The sequence below is a fragment of the Hippopotamus amphibius genome, chromosome 7 (assembly GCF_030028045.1).
Source record: "Hippopotamus amphibius kiboko isolate mHipAmp2 chromosome 7, mHipAmp2.hap2, whole genome shotgun sequence".
In the NCBI taxonomy this organism is placed as follows: domain Eukaryota; kingdom Metazoa; phylum Chordata; class Mammalia; order Artiodactyla; family Hippopotamidae; genus Hippopotamus; species Hippopotamus amphibius.
In genome coordinates, this window is record NC_080192.1 from 19,397,863 (window position 1) to 19,411,759 (window position 13,897).

A 13,897-nucleotide genomic window follows, 5' to 3' on the forward strand; every position below is an offset into this window, starting at 1 on the left:
TGCCTGCCCCTTTCCAGATTCTAGGAAATGAGATCATTCCCCTCACTTGGCAACTAGGACGAGGGGTCATGGCAGCGCTGTCTTCCCACCTAGTTTGCCCCAGTCACTTGAGGGTTAAAATTGTAGGGTATGTTTGAGATGGTCTTTTATTCCTTTCTTTCTTTCTTTTTTTTTTTTTAATTTTGTGTTGGCTTTGGAATATAAAATTGCTTGCCCATCCTCCACATATATTCCTTTCATTACTGGGAAGGTGTATTAGCAGATGTGTGTCTTCCTGCCCAGCAGAAAGTTAATCAGAGGACAGCATCAGTGTTTTAATGTCTGCTCACCCTGTCACTAACACACATTCTTTTAAGGGAAAAAAATGCTTCTGTGCTCTAGTTTTAAAATGCAAAGGTATGATGTTATTTGTCACCATGCCCAAAAAAGTCCTTACTCGATAACTTTGCCAGAAGAGGGAGAGAGAGAGAAGGCAAGCGTTCCCCCAGCTGTTTCCTGTCTACAGTGTCTGTGTTTTGTAGATAAATGTGAGGATTTTCTCTAAATCCCTCTTCTGTTTGCTAAATCTCACTGTCACTGCTAAATTCAGAGCAGATAGAGCCTGCGCAATGGAATAAAGTCCTCAAAATTGAAATGTGACATTGCTCTCAACATCTCCCATCTCCCTGGATTTCTTTTTGCCTCATTATTCCTGCTAACCAATTCATTTCCAGACTTTGCACTTCAGAAGCAATGGGAAAAATCAGCAGTCTTCCAACCCAATTATTTAAGTGCTGCTTTTGTGATTTCTTGAAGGTAAATATTTCTTACTCTTTGAAGTCATTGGGGAATTTTCTTTAAATTGTGTACTGTTTGCTTCTGCTTAGAGATGTTCTTCACTTTAGAATTTTCATTGTTTCGGCACTGGGAGTTATTTATAAATTGCTGAATATGCAATTCTGTGGGATCTGAAAAAATAGCTCCGGGAGATAAATGCCTTTGCACAGATATCTGTATGAGTAAAAACTATTGCAAGGTACTTATGCTAAATCCTCCACTTCTGCAGGGCTTGAGTGGTGTCATTATAGAAGATTCCTTTAAATCCTGTCTATGGTTAAGGGCTATAGAGCACGGATATGAACTTTTGGGGTTTTTTTGCAGGTGCAGATGTTTTATTTTTAAGACCATGTTCGTGTGTATGTGGGGCTGTGTGTGTGTGTATGTGTGTGTGTGTAACTTGTCAGGACTTCTATTACAAGACATGCCACATATAAAGAGTTACATTTTAAATGATATTAAAGCTTTTAAATATGATCTTTGGAGCTAAGGTCCTGAAACTCTCTGCACTTATGCCCAGAGAGTCAAAGTTAGAGTGAAGTTTAATTTGCTCTTCTGGAAAAGAACTCCTTAAGAACTCTTGCTGACCTTGCATATTCGTATAATTTAAACAAATGCATACTGTATATGGAAAGCGGAAACTTTCTAGCAACTGCTATTCCAAGTTTTTTCTTTTGAAGAGGATTCTCAGGGGCGAAGTTTGGACTTGGGGTTTCGTGTTGTAAAACTCTGATTTTGTACTCGGTGTTGTAAAGTCTCTTTAGGTAAATTTGGCTGGCGTTGTCAGTGCACTGACTTCTCGTTTCCAATCACTGGCCCTAGTTCAAGTTTCCATTCTCAGCAAAATTATATCTTTCAAGACTTGTGTTTTTCCAATTTGCAAGCACTTTTAAGCCTCTGTCACTGGCTCCCCGATGCAATTGCCTGAGGGCTCAATTCATAAAACGTCCCTACCACTTAGTACGGTACTAATTTGCTGCTTTCAAATACTCCACCACTAAGACTTTTCTTAGTCAAGTAAGTGGCTTAGGAGTTAAGGATACATCCTTGTCAGGCACCTGATTCTGCTGCCCTTGAGATGTCAAGATGCACGCTGGCTGCCTTGCTTTTAAAAGAAATGAAGTCAATATACACATATGCTATGTGGTCTGACAGCTGGGGTTCTGTCTCCCTGCTTAGATGATCCTAAAAGAGGCTGTGGAGTGTTATCTCTGCATTAATTATAAGTTTGGAAAACTCCAAATGAACTTTCCATGCTGTGTCTGCTGAACTTTTCAGAAGTAGAGCTAGCTGTAAGTTGTTGCTTTTTCCTGTACTTGGAGCAGGAAGTGGTTTGAGGGAGCTACGTGGTCTTTCAAATGTAATTCAATGAGTAAAGGTGTCTGCCAGGCAGAACTTGCAAGCTGATTGTACTCTGAGTCTCAAGATATTTCCAAGTGTTCTAGTCAGAGGGAAAAGGGCACCGGAGAGGACTGGAGCTTGGGTCACTGTCCAGGGCGGCGGCTATAGGCACACAGTGGAAATTGGTGGATTGATTGGGAGGAAAAGATTGACTCAAATCCCGGCTGTGCAATTTGTTCACTGTCTGAATGGACAAAAGGCAGTTTACCCAAGCTCATAGCATACCTGCCCGGGTGTCCAAATGTAACTAGATGCTTTCACAAACCCCACCCACAAAGCAGCACATGTTTTTAAGTCCTCAGTTTTCTATTCACATCAGTCTCATAATACCCACCCTGACCTGCTGTAAAAGATCTGGAACACACAAAAATGGTTACACCTACAGTGAGTATTTGCTTATGACTATTGCCCTCAAATTTTGCTGGGCATTTTTATTGTAGCCCGGACATCTGGAATCAATTGATATTCCATTTATTTAAGATAAAAAGAGAGGTCTTTTAAAGTTTGGATTTGTGAATGATTTTTAAGAAAGAGTGCTCTGCATTTTTTTTCCTTTTTTCTCTTCTCTTTCTGGTTCTTCCTTCCTTTCTCTCTCTCAGATCTTTCCTTTCTCTTTCTTCGTTTCTTCTGTGTTTGGAAAAATAAAAGGCCAAGGAAATGATGAACATATGGGGCCACTTGTTTCGAACTTTTAACTCCTAGGCAAGTTCCTTATTGTTTTCTTTTTGGGGAACATATTGTGATAAATTCTCTGGTTCTCTGTGGGTGTACTGGACTGTTCCCTGAACTAAATGAAAATGCACTAGAGGTTCTATTTTGTCCTAGAACTATAAGTGCTAATATTTATCTGAGAACATAACTCAGCAAAAAAAAAAAATAGAAAGAAAGGAAGGAAGGAAGGAAGAAAGGAAGAAAGAAGAAGAAAGGAAGAAAAAGAAAAGGAAAGGAAAATCTTTAAAAACTAAATCTTAAATTTTTAAATGCTAGCAATTTATATGTATTGCTGGATTTAAATGTGTTATACAAAATAAATAGCTACTAACATATAATTTTGACATCTAATGAAGTTCTCAATTCACTAAGGCTGTAAGTTGAATGCATTTTCCCCTGGATTTCATGAGAACTGAAGAACTTGACAGCATCTACAGTTGCAGGTGCTTGGCCTTAAGCATCACTATTAACTCAACAGAGAAGGAGGGATGAAGAAGTAGGATTGGCAAAATAACATACATTCTAGAACCGGCCTATTGCCAGAGTGTGGGGTATGTTCTGTAAGATCAATTATGAGTTTTCTTTAAAAGGGCAAGGAAGTCCAGTTGGGTTAGACTTGTTGAGATTTCCACTGGAAATACTGAAAGGGAAAACTCCCACCAATTATTTTATAACTAAGAAAGATAAGGATTGGATGATGACTTGTTTCTAGCAATCCCCGTGGCTCTGGCTACGTGGGGGTGGAGGGTTTCCATGAACAGGTCCTATGGAGAAAATGGAAGAAATGTTCCATCAAGCTTTCACCTCTTCTTCTATTTTATGTTCATTATTTATGATGATTTGCAAATAGAGGACGCTTTTCATCTTCCACTGTTTTACAGGCATTAACTAAATATTTACGTTGTGTTAACGAGAGTCAGGGTTGTTTTTTTTTTTTTTTTCTCTCAATTGTTGAGCTGAAAGTCTGGCCACAAAAATGGAAATCTCAGTTACAATGATGGAGCAAACTTTGCCACTGATGTAGGGAGGCATTAAGTTAAGAGTCCATGGAGGGCATGGAAGGTGGCTGGAAAATAAATGACTGAGTCTGTTTCTCCAAAAGTGATGCGGTTGAATGGACCTGCCACCACTGGGAGGTTCAGAAAAGCCTCTTTTCATAATGATAGCTTCCAGCTTAACTCCATGACCTTTTGATAGGGTCCCTCGCTTAACATCCTGTCCCTGACTCTGCTGGTGCTGCTGAAAGTGAATGTATCTGGGAGGGGTGAATGCATCTTGGGAGGCTTCCTAGAAGAAACCACACCTTGGTGCCACAAGTAGGAATGTGGAAAGACTTAATGATCACCTTCGCATTGTTTCTGCTGTTGAGAGTTGAGGATGGAGACTTGAGCCATTGGAGTCCTGCTTCTGACAGGGCTGCAATTTGGCTGTCTACCATTGGCTAAGTCAAGCCAACCAGTGGTCCCTGCTATAAAATGGATACGGTGACACATAAGTCCCTCCAAGAGATGAAGTCAGAATTCCTGTGACTTTAAAAAAAAAGGCTTTTGTAGGTTTGGAACCCAGTGCCCTATTCATAGAAGGCACTGTCCACATGTGTGTTGATCTGATATTGAGCTTGACACAAGGGGCTTTAGAATGAAGAAGGTGTAGGGTCTGCTTAGCATAAGCCAATTTCATTCCTAAATCCTCACATTTTTCCTGTTCCTGGTTTTTAACTTCTACTTGTAGTTGCTAACTGCTGATATTCCTCAGGTAAGAAATCTCTCAGTCTCTCTTTCTCTGCCTCTGTTTCTTTCTGTCTCTGCCTCTGTCTCTCAAGTGGAAAAAGAAAAAAAAAAAAAACCTGTAATGACATATGGTATTTTCACAAGTTCTTTTTCAGCTGCAGTAAATTTTCTTTAATCAGTAGCTGGAGAATGACATTCTGGTTAATTTAATATTCTGGTCAATAATGAATGCACATGCCATCTGTGGATGGCCAATCTTGAGAGAATTTAAATTAATAAAACATATTTGGCCCCAAATCTGGACTGAGCACAATTTAACCTTTGATGATTCCAAAGTTTTACCAGGATCTCTGAGTAGTGTGGGATCCTGCTGCAATAATAGCATCTTTCATATTCACATAGTAAATGTTTCTAGATTTTATCTCATTGAATTGTAATAGGAACCCACACAGAAGGGGTTCAAGAAGGCCTTCCCCAAGGTTCCACAGTAGCAAGGGGATTAAACTCAGGTTCTTGATGCTGAGACCTGCTCAGTCCTCGCCACCCTGAGGTCACTCACGCACTTTGTTGTACTTCTGAGTGGGTAGTTTCGATGAATGACAGGGATGGAGAGGACCCAGGAGGAAGCATGACCCTCCTTCTGCTTCTTCGGCAGGTAAAGATGCACATCACGTCCTCCTCGAATCTCTTCTACTTGGCCCTGTGCTTGCTCACCTTCACCAGCTCTGCCACGGCTGGACCCGAGACCCTCTGCGGGGCTGAGTTGGTGGACGCTCTTCAGTTCGTGTGTGGAGACAGGGGCTTTTATTTCAGTAAGTAGCCTCCCCCTCGCTGCTCTGTGGATTTACAACCACAGGGAGTGTGTGAAGAACTGAATGACTGCCCGTGGCTGGCAGCCATCCTCAGCCTCTGAGATTCCTCACCTTAAAGCGAGCCTAGTGTTTCAGCGGGGCTGGGGCACGTTTTGCAGATTTCGGATGGAATTTTCCTCCTTAGCAGTTTGTCTTTTAATGACTTCCCGCTAAGCTTTCCCGCAACTATTCTGCTCTACCCTCCCTATTCCATTCCTTCCAGTGAAAAGGTGGGACAAAATGGCCTTGGGGGATTGAGGTTTCGGTTTTTGAGATGTGTGTGTGTTCACATAGCAACATATGTGAACATGTAGAGCTATTCTAAGCGCTAGGTGACTTGGAGGAAACTAGGAAGGTGGACTTGGGCAGAGCATGGAGGGGCACATCCCAGACATTCTCCATGTGGTGTGAAATCACTGTGAAAACACAGAAGCTGAACCTTGCTGAAACGCATGACTGCAGACACTCAGGCTCTTGCTCAATGCAAACCGAAATGCTGAATTAACTTGCCCTCCATTCAAACTGACCTTGAGTCTTGCTTACTGCCTTCCTTTGACATCGCTCTCCTCTGGGGCTCTCCGGTGATGTCTCCGTCTGGAAAAGGGTTTCTGACAAGCGCAAGGGCCCTTATCCCGTAAGTAGGTCTCAGGTGATTAAAAAGTCAACAGTCAATAAAAAGTAGACAGCCAAGTCCACGCTTGCAAATAAATAATAAACACAAACAAGAGTCCGTGCTGCCTGAGGGAACGGATCACCTCAAGAACCTACCTCAGGGGCATCTGTCTCATTGTATGTTACAGGACACTGAACAACGGAAAGCCAGATGCTCGTTTCTGTATAATTCTTTGGAAGTTTAGAGAGTTTCAGGAAACTCACGCTCAGGTCCTCAGGACCGTGAATCATTCTTAGAGGTTCATATCGCTTAAGTGTAGACAGCTTACCTCACTAGGCTTTGAATAGCTCCTGTGGTGACTCACACACTTCAAGTCTCTCTCATCTTCTTCCCAGGAAGGGGTGTGTGTGTGTGTGTGTGTGTGTGTGTGTGTGTGTGGAGAGAGAGACTGGAAGGAGGGGTCTGTGTGTAGCAGTCTGGGATGGGTAGGGAGCATGGGAAGGAAGAGGCTGATAGGCATGTTGATGGTCTGTACTCATTGAAGATTTCCTGACAAATAGCTTTCCAACAACTAGTGACAGAGAGTGAGAAGTGCTTTCTACTCTTTGAATGGGCAAATTCCCACTCTCTGTTTCCAGCCAATACTTTGAGTGAATTCATTTATTTTTCCGGCAATAAAGCGATTCTATCCCATTCTCTGTTGCCGTGCAGTTGAATGAGTTCATTGGGCTAGTGCTTTTCAAATAGCAGGCTTGTTTTACCTTCTCACTATCTCGAGGAAGGCAAATGTGTCACATCAACATCACCCAACGATGGGTTGTCACTATTCTTTACTTTGCTACTACTGATCCACATTTTAAAAGATGGATAAGCGGTTCTCACTTCTTATGCCCAAGAGGATTTTTTTTTGCCTTGATAACCCATTTGTGCCATTTCCTTTTATCCAGTTCACTAGGTGATGCCAAGCCCCCAAGTGTCTTGTGTTATGTGCCAGGTTGATTGTGATGGTCAGTGTGACATGCTCTAGGATTTCCATGCACAGTGCATGGAAACTGGATCTTTCTATGACTGTGATGCTTGGATTAAGCGTTTGAAAATGAGGATGGAAGAAATAATTTGATGCCAAGTAACCATATGATACTTATATATGTTCACACAGATAGTGAAGAGTACCGGACAGCTCTGGTGGAGACTGATTTCAATACATTCTGTTACTCCAAGGATCAAAGTTTAGCAAAAGTGTTTTATTTCCATTTTAGTAACTTGAAAGGGGAAGGCTCTACATGACAACTCTTAATGTTTAGAGTATGACTTTGGGTAGAACGTGGTTTTATAAATTGTGTTTTATGATTGTTATTGAGAGTCTAGGTTTCGTAAGTTCTGCCTTATAGGACTCCATGACAATGTAAATTATTGGTCTGACATAAACCCTCATGCACAAAAGTATTCTTGTTAACTTTCTACTCAACTGGACTAGCCTTTTTGCCCAAGGGAAGTTAACCCCTTTAAATTCTTTGATTCAAAGCACTGATGGAGAATCTGCTATGTGTAAGACACTGTAGGAGGCATGAGTAAGATACCTAGAAATGGACGAGAGATTAACTTTGCCTTCAAGGAACTCAGTCTAGTTGGGAAGTTAAAAAAAAATAAGTATCAATATTACCAAGTGTCATAGAGAAAACTAATCATAGAAGAATATAGTTCTTTATGTTTTTCCTGAATACTTTTTCCCATTTTTTGAAATCACCTAACCAGGATCTACCCTCTCAATGGGCTCCTTGATACCAAAGGCCATATTTATTTACCATTGAATCCCAGTGTCTAGCTCAATGCCTGGGTAATATACGTGCAGCTTAAATTTGATTGTTGAACTGGCAGGACTGAATTGAATTGAATCTAATTGAATGGAATGGCATGGCTTGTTTGGGATCTTAATCTTCAGAATCATGAAGAATTAGGTTTGTCAGGTACTTCAGACAATTCTCATCTCATATTTAGCCAGCTATTTGATAAAATTTTATCTTTTTTCAACTGAATACAATGTATGCTAACAATGACTTAGAGGCAGGATTTTGGTCCTCTGCAAGCTGCACTGATGGTCTGTTTTGTGTCTGCACCAATTATTCTTACAGGCATTAACTGTTGTCAACAAATTTTATTGAGTTTCCTTTTTGTCCCCTGAGATTTACTGTGTGTGGAGAAGTTAGCTCTAAGCATTTACAGCCTTTGAAATACTTTTTAGAAGAGAGCAGTCTTCCCCACCTCTATCCTCTGTCAATTGAGTCATTGTTTTTACCCTTATTTTCAAAGTTTTATTGCGTTTCATTTTAAGCTGCTTCAAATCCATTTTGAACGTAAGGATTGTTTTCATAGTGGAAGGGGTTTCTGATCTTAGTTTGAAACACAAACATCTAAAAGAAAACTGCCTCCATCTCTATCTTTTTTATTGGGCCAGAATATTTAACAAGGAGAGATTTAAACCCTATTAGAGACAGAACTGTTCTGAATAGTTGTGGGTTTTTTTTTTTTTTTTCTGGAATGCTTATTCTGTATAGATTGACCCGATGCTGTAATTGAGTTCCTATTTTGCTACAAGCCCAAGTTCCACTAGAGCATAGGGGAAGCCACCTTCTCAATGATCTGTTTTGTGAAATCTTCCCAGCATAAGGGGAACACTTCCTCTATAATTAATGCAGCTTCCCCAGACATTGTCTGCAATGAAAGTTGCAAAGAAGAGCTAAGTACTGATTCTTCCCTATGTATCGTAGTAAGAAAGCATATCAACCAGTCTTGTACCCTCATAGTCTTGGGAGAAAAATGGTGGCATCATGGAACTGGCACATTGGGAAAGAGCTAGCTATGATCTTACTGGATTGATGGAGACCACAGAGAGAGCAGCTTGTTACAGCTTTGCTGTGCCTGGAACAGAGCAAGAGGAAAGAGCTTCAAGTGAAATAGAAGTTCAGCTTGCCATAGATATAATTTTGACAGTCATGGTGATTAACCATTTTAACATGCCCTTTAGAGGCATGTGGAATCTCTCTCCTTGAAGATACTTTAAAAATTGACGGACAACCAACCACCTTGGATGGTTTCAATTAAGAGCAACCAAAAGAAAGCAAGTTTCTGGGGTCCTTTTTAGTTTTAAGAGTCTATAAACAGTCCCTTAAATAAACTGTATATGCTTTACCTCGGCGGTCTGGGAAAAAGGAGAAGTAAATCAATTAGAAAGGAAAGTTGGATACCCTTTTGGCTATTTCAGATTTATAGCTTTTGTAAAACGTACTTCCAACGCATAGTTATTAAGAACAGGTCTGAATAAATGAATGGCATTCTTCATGTGTTAAAACATACTGTTTTATAAAGAATTTAAGTAAAACTTTGCAGTGAATTTCATTGTTATTGATTGCACCAACCTTCCTAGATCGAGGTTATTATTATTAACTCAAGCTTCTTTCATTTGAAATATAGTGCTCAGAAAACTACTCCCAGACCTGTCATTCATTAGCTGTATGACTTTGGCAGGCATTTAAACTTCCTGGGCCAAAATGTCCTTGTCCATAAAACAAGGGGATTTTGTTAAAGTAAATGACCTCTTCTAACTTTAAGAGACTCATAGTCTAGGTTGTAATTAACAAGGATTTGGTGCTATTCAAGGAAGGAGAACCTTGGATTTAAATAGTGACCAAAGTACATTTAGACTCCTTTATCTTCTTCACATAGTTTCTTTTCGTCCCCAAAGATAGGAGGTCCCACCTACTTAAAGAAAGAGGAGCCAGCTTCTTTGTTTTATTTTGTTTTAAGCTGGGTTCCAACCCCTCAGGGATGGAATAGAAGCTCAGACATGACCACATACACGCCAGTCATCTGGCCAAAGGAAAGCACACCTCATGAAAACAAGATTGCCATTTTTCTTTGCTAGGAAGGACCAGCTGACAGTTCCCATCTTTACATTTTCTCACTCTCCTGGACATGAGGTCAGTAAGTGGGTCAGTTTTTAGCCGCCCTTTATTAAATTAGAGGGGGCAAATTAGAATCTATAAGCTTCTAAACCTTGACTAAAAGCCTTTTCCCAGCCTACTGAGACTGCCTTTCCAGTTAAAGAAGAGAGTGCACTTTTGGGGGCATCAAAAGACACACTCAACCACCATTAGCATTGCTTTGAGCGGGCCAGATTTGAGCTGCACCATTTGCATTCCTTGGCTTGGCACCCCTTAGACAGCCAGCCATGCGTTTGTATGACAGCTGGTCAAAGTTAGAAGTACAGTCACTGGCTGTGGAAAAGCTTTTCTCTTTGAAACTGATTGGCACATGTGGGATTTGACCTTGGCCCTGGCCTCATTAGCACCACTAAGCTAACAGGCCACAGATATTCTTAAAGAAAAACAATGAGTTTTTATATTGACCCTAAGTGCTTACTACTGCTCTTTAAATATGCCCAAGAGGACCAGTCTGGGCAACCAAGGGACCACTAAGAAAGTGATGATTTCTGTGCAAATGTAGAAAATAATTTGCATTTTCCTGACATTGTAATGCTCTTCGAGACCATCTTCTCCTTGATGGATAATTACAAAAAGCAGGAGAGGGAAGGATTCAAGACCAAGCATGGTCTCTATTGCCAAGAATCCAGGGTTTGAATCCCAGCTCTGCAACCTACTTGGTGGGTGGCATTGAGCAAGTAACAACCTCTTTGTTCCTCAGTTTCCTTATCTATAAAATGGGGCCTACCTCATAGAACTGGTTAATCTATTAGAACATATTAAATTAGAATACTGCCTGGCACATGGTAACCATCATAAACACATTAGCAATTATACTTATTTATTCTCTCCTGGGATCAGTTGCAGAGTCTATTGCAAAGGTAGAGGTATCCAGGCAGCCTGATTCATTAGACACTCATTTCTCTCTATAGGGGCAGCGGATAAAACCTGTTGCCAGTAGTAACACTTACATAGTAGCATCAGTAGCACAGAGGATGTCTTATGTTTGACGTATATTCACTTTTTCAAAAGACAGTTGTATCAGCTCTCTCACTTTGTTTTTACTCCAGTCTTAGATGGCAAGCATGATTGCTCCATCAGACAAATGAGAAATGTGAGACATTGAGATTTTGTGACTTACCTTACTGGATGGATCCAGAACCAAAGTCAAGGTCTCTTGTGTCCAAGAAGCATGTTCTTCTGGCCATTCACACTGCTTCAAGGTCCAAAGTGTTGTAGCATAGGAAGATGCTTCCAAAACTCTTGGGCTCTCTAAGAGATCAGGAGCAGGAACCCCTCAGTTCAGTGTCAATTCTGAACATTTCTTTGAAAGGAGGCTTGAGGGAGACATCTAGGCAATGACCCTACATTTTACCTTCAGGAAAAACTTGGAACATGCTAATAGAATTTCCTCAGGGGGCACAAGAAACGCTTCTTTGATGAGAGGCTGGTGCTGTTTGAGAGCCCTCACAGACGGGTCTCCCCTCAGACAGAACACCGCAGCTCACCTGTTGAGCGTGAAGGTATGCCATGGGATCTGGGGAGCCCCCTCCTCTGGCCAGCTTCAAGTTTTCTTCTTTCTCTGCCAGCAAAGCTCCAGTGCTTCACTTCTAGCAGCTAGGAGTTCCGTTGGTTTTTCTCAAAGTAAAAGGGCTTTCCTGAAGAAGGGCTCTTTATCGGACCAAGGATCTTTCTCTGGGTGCTATAAGAGAGGTGATAAAGAAGAGGTGGTCACAAGGCGCCCTAAGCCTAAGAATGAGCCAGGCAGGAAGAGTCTTCCCCAGCTTGACCATGGAAGGCATTGTGGGAGCAGCCAGGGGTTTCGATGGGAGGCTCCCACCTGTGCAGGTGCCCCTCCACCAGTTGCTTGAAGACCATCGTTATTGGGAGCTTTCAGATCTTCAGTGGCTGGTAGGCATATATCTCCATTTTGGATCCAAAAGAGAGTATTGGTGTTCTCCAAACCCTCTGGGCCTCCATGTACCTAGTCCACACATCATGTACCATGTCAGCATTCTTCAGGGCCTCTGTAAAGAGCTGACCTCATCCCTCTAGCAGACTCTCTTCTGATTTCACAGCCCATATCAAAGAACCAGACACACTGCAAACAGGCACGAGATCTCTCCCAAGGAGATTTCTCATTGTTCTCAATAATGGGCTACAAAGCCTTTCCTTTTTTATGCAGCCAGAGTCTCTGACAACCATGGTGGCAAAAAATTGTTTCTGCACTGAGCTGCTGCCCTGGCAGAGTTCCATCTTACACCTCTCAGTGAAACATCAGCAAGGTCTTACATCACAAAGAATTACTTCTGGTTGCCTGGAAAGTTCAAATCCGCAGGCCTTATTAGCTGTTAGAGTAAGGAGATGACAACAGAGCATTTCGCTTGTCTTTATCTATATGTGAGATTATGTTTAAAACATAGCAAAGAGCTGTTATTTGACGTGTGATTCCTTAACTGCAGTAAGTTGTATGCCTATTTAATGCATTGTTTAGTCTCACATTGGCTAAAGGCACTTAAAGAAGCACTTGGCAAGCTCTGGCTTTTCATTCTTGGCATAGCTGCCCCTCTTACTTTTTCACTGAACCTTAAATACCAAGAAAAACCCTTTGCTTACTTTACATCTGGCATATTGCTTTATGCAATTGGCCAGAACTTTTGCACGTGGCCCTCTGCATTTGTCCTAAGGTAATTAATGGCTTTGCAATATTTGATTAGCAGCAGCATGGACACAAAGAAAAGTTGTGCAACCAGCAGAGACCACACGGTCTTTTAAATGAAAACCTTTTGCATTAAATGCTCAGGCGTTCTGCAGGGATAAGGTTTTCCATGCCAAAAAACAACCACAAAAAAAAAAAAAAAAAATGGGCAAGCTGAAGCCCCTGGGAAGACACCCAAGGACCTGATTCTTGATTAAGCATACACCTCTCTAATAAAACTACCTCATTGTTTAAAGGAAGTAAAATTGAAGATTGCTGTCAGCTTGGAAGCCCTTGAAAAATAATCTAGTCAAACATCAAGATTGGAACTCAGAGAGAAGGGACGTATCCAAGGTCATGCTGCTAATTAGTGGCAGAAGTGGGAGATACTCTTGATTCTGTTTCCTGATGCCATGTGGTGTTCCACCTTCAGCTGCAGTGGACCATGCCTATGTTTAAGTTACCTGGTAAATTTAAACAATCAGGAGAGGCCTCCAATCAGGCTCACCCAAATGAACATAGATCTTGGTGGTGCTCTCATTCCAATAAATTCACCTGAGACTGAAATAAATTCACCTGTTCCCTTGCTGTAGAAATGTGTACCAACTGAAGGGATTCCCTGCCTGTTCTCTGTACCATGCACTGGGATTTTCAATGTGCTTCGGGCATCCCGAGTCCACTTCAGGTCATGATTTAGACTATTATTGTATATTATATTATTCTGACTCTTTGGTCACTCTCTCCAATGTCAACTTGGGTAGAACTGCTTTGGAATGACTTAGCAAAGCTGTGCTCCTGGAAAATCTGAAACAGCCTGACGAGTTGTTGGATTAGCTTTTCTTCTGGAGATTTCTCTGACGGCCCTAAGCCAAAAGAAATTTACACCTGATTTTTTTGCAGATTTCCAAGCAAATACTCTGTGAATCTCTCCAGATTTTCTTTTTTCACCTGTGGCCTTTCTGAGGTCCTAGAAAGGCTATTGGAAGGGTCTTTTAAACTTAGAGTTTGTTAGTCATAGAGTCAATTCTGTGAGTATTTCTGGGAAGATGGTCCTACCTCTGTGCCATTTACCCTGATGAAATGGGTCTTTCATCAGA

The 13,897-nt window shown here is 41.3% G+C and overlaps 1 protein-coding gene across 4 annotated transcripts in view; it reads left to right on the forward strand.

Annotated features, from left to right (window-relative positions):
- Positions 1 to 450: 450 nt before the first annotated feature.
- The window catches only part of IGF1 (insulin like growth factor 1), a 68,188-nt gene continuing 54,741 nt past the window's right edge, over positions 451 to 13,897 (forward strand). For 2 of the 4 annotated variants that reach the window (XM_057742478.1, XM_057742475.1), the window contains exons 1-2: positions 2,513 to 2,601; positions 5,314 to 5,470. In XM_057742478.1, the coding sequence (XP_057598461.1) occupies positions 2,587 to 2,601; positions 5,314 to 5,470 (172 nt within the window). In that variant the 5' untranslated portion in view covers positions 2,513 to 2,586. Of the gene's footprint in view, positions 796 to 2,512; positions 2,602 to 5,313; positions 5,471 to 13,897 lie in introns of those variants that run through there. The other 2 variants (XM_057742477.1, XM_057742476.1) reach the window with 2 other exon arrangements.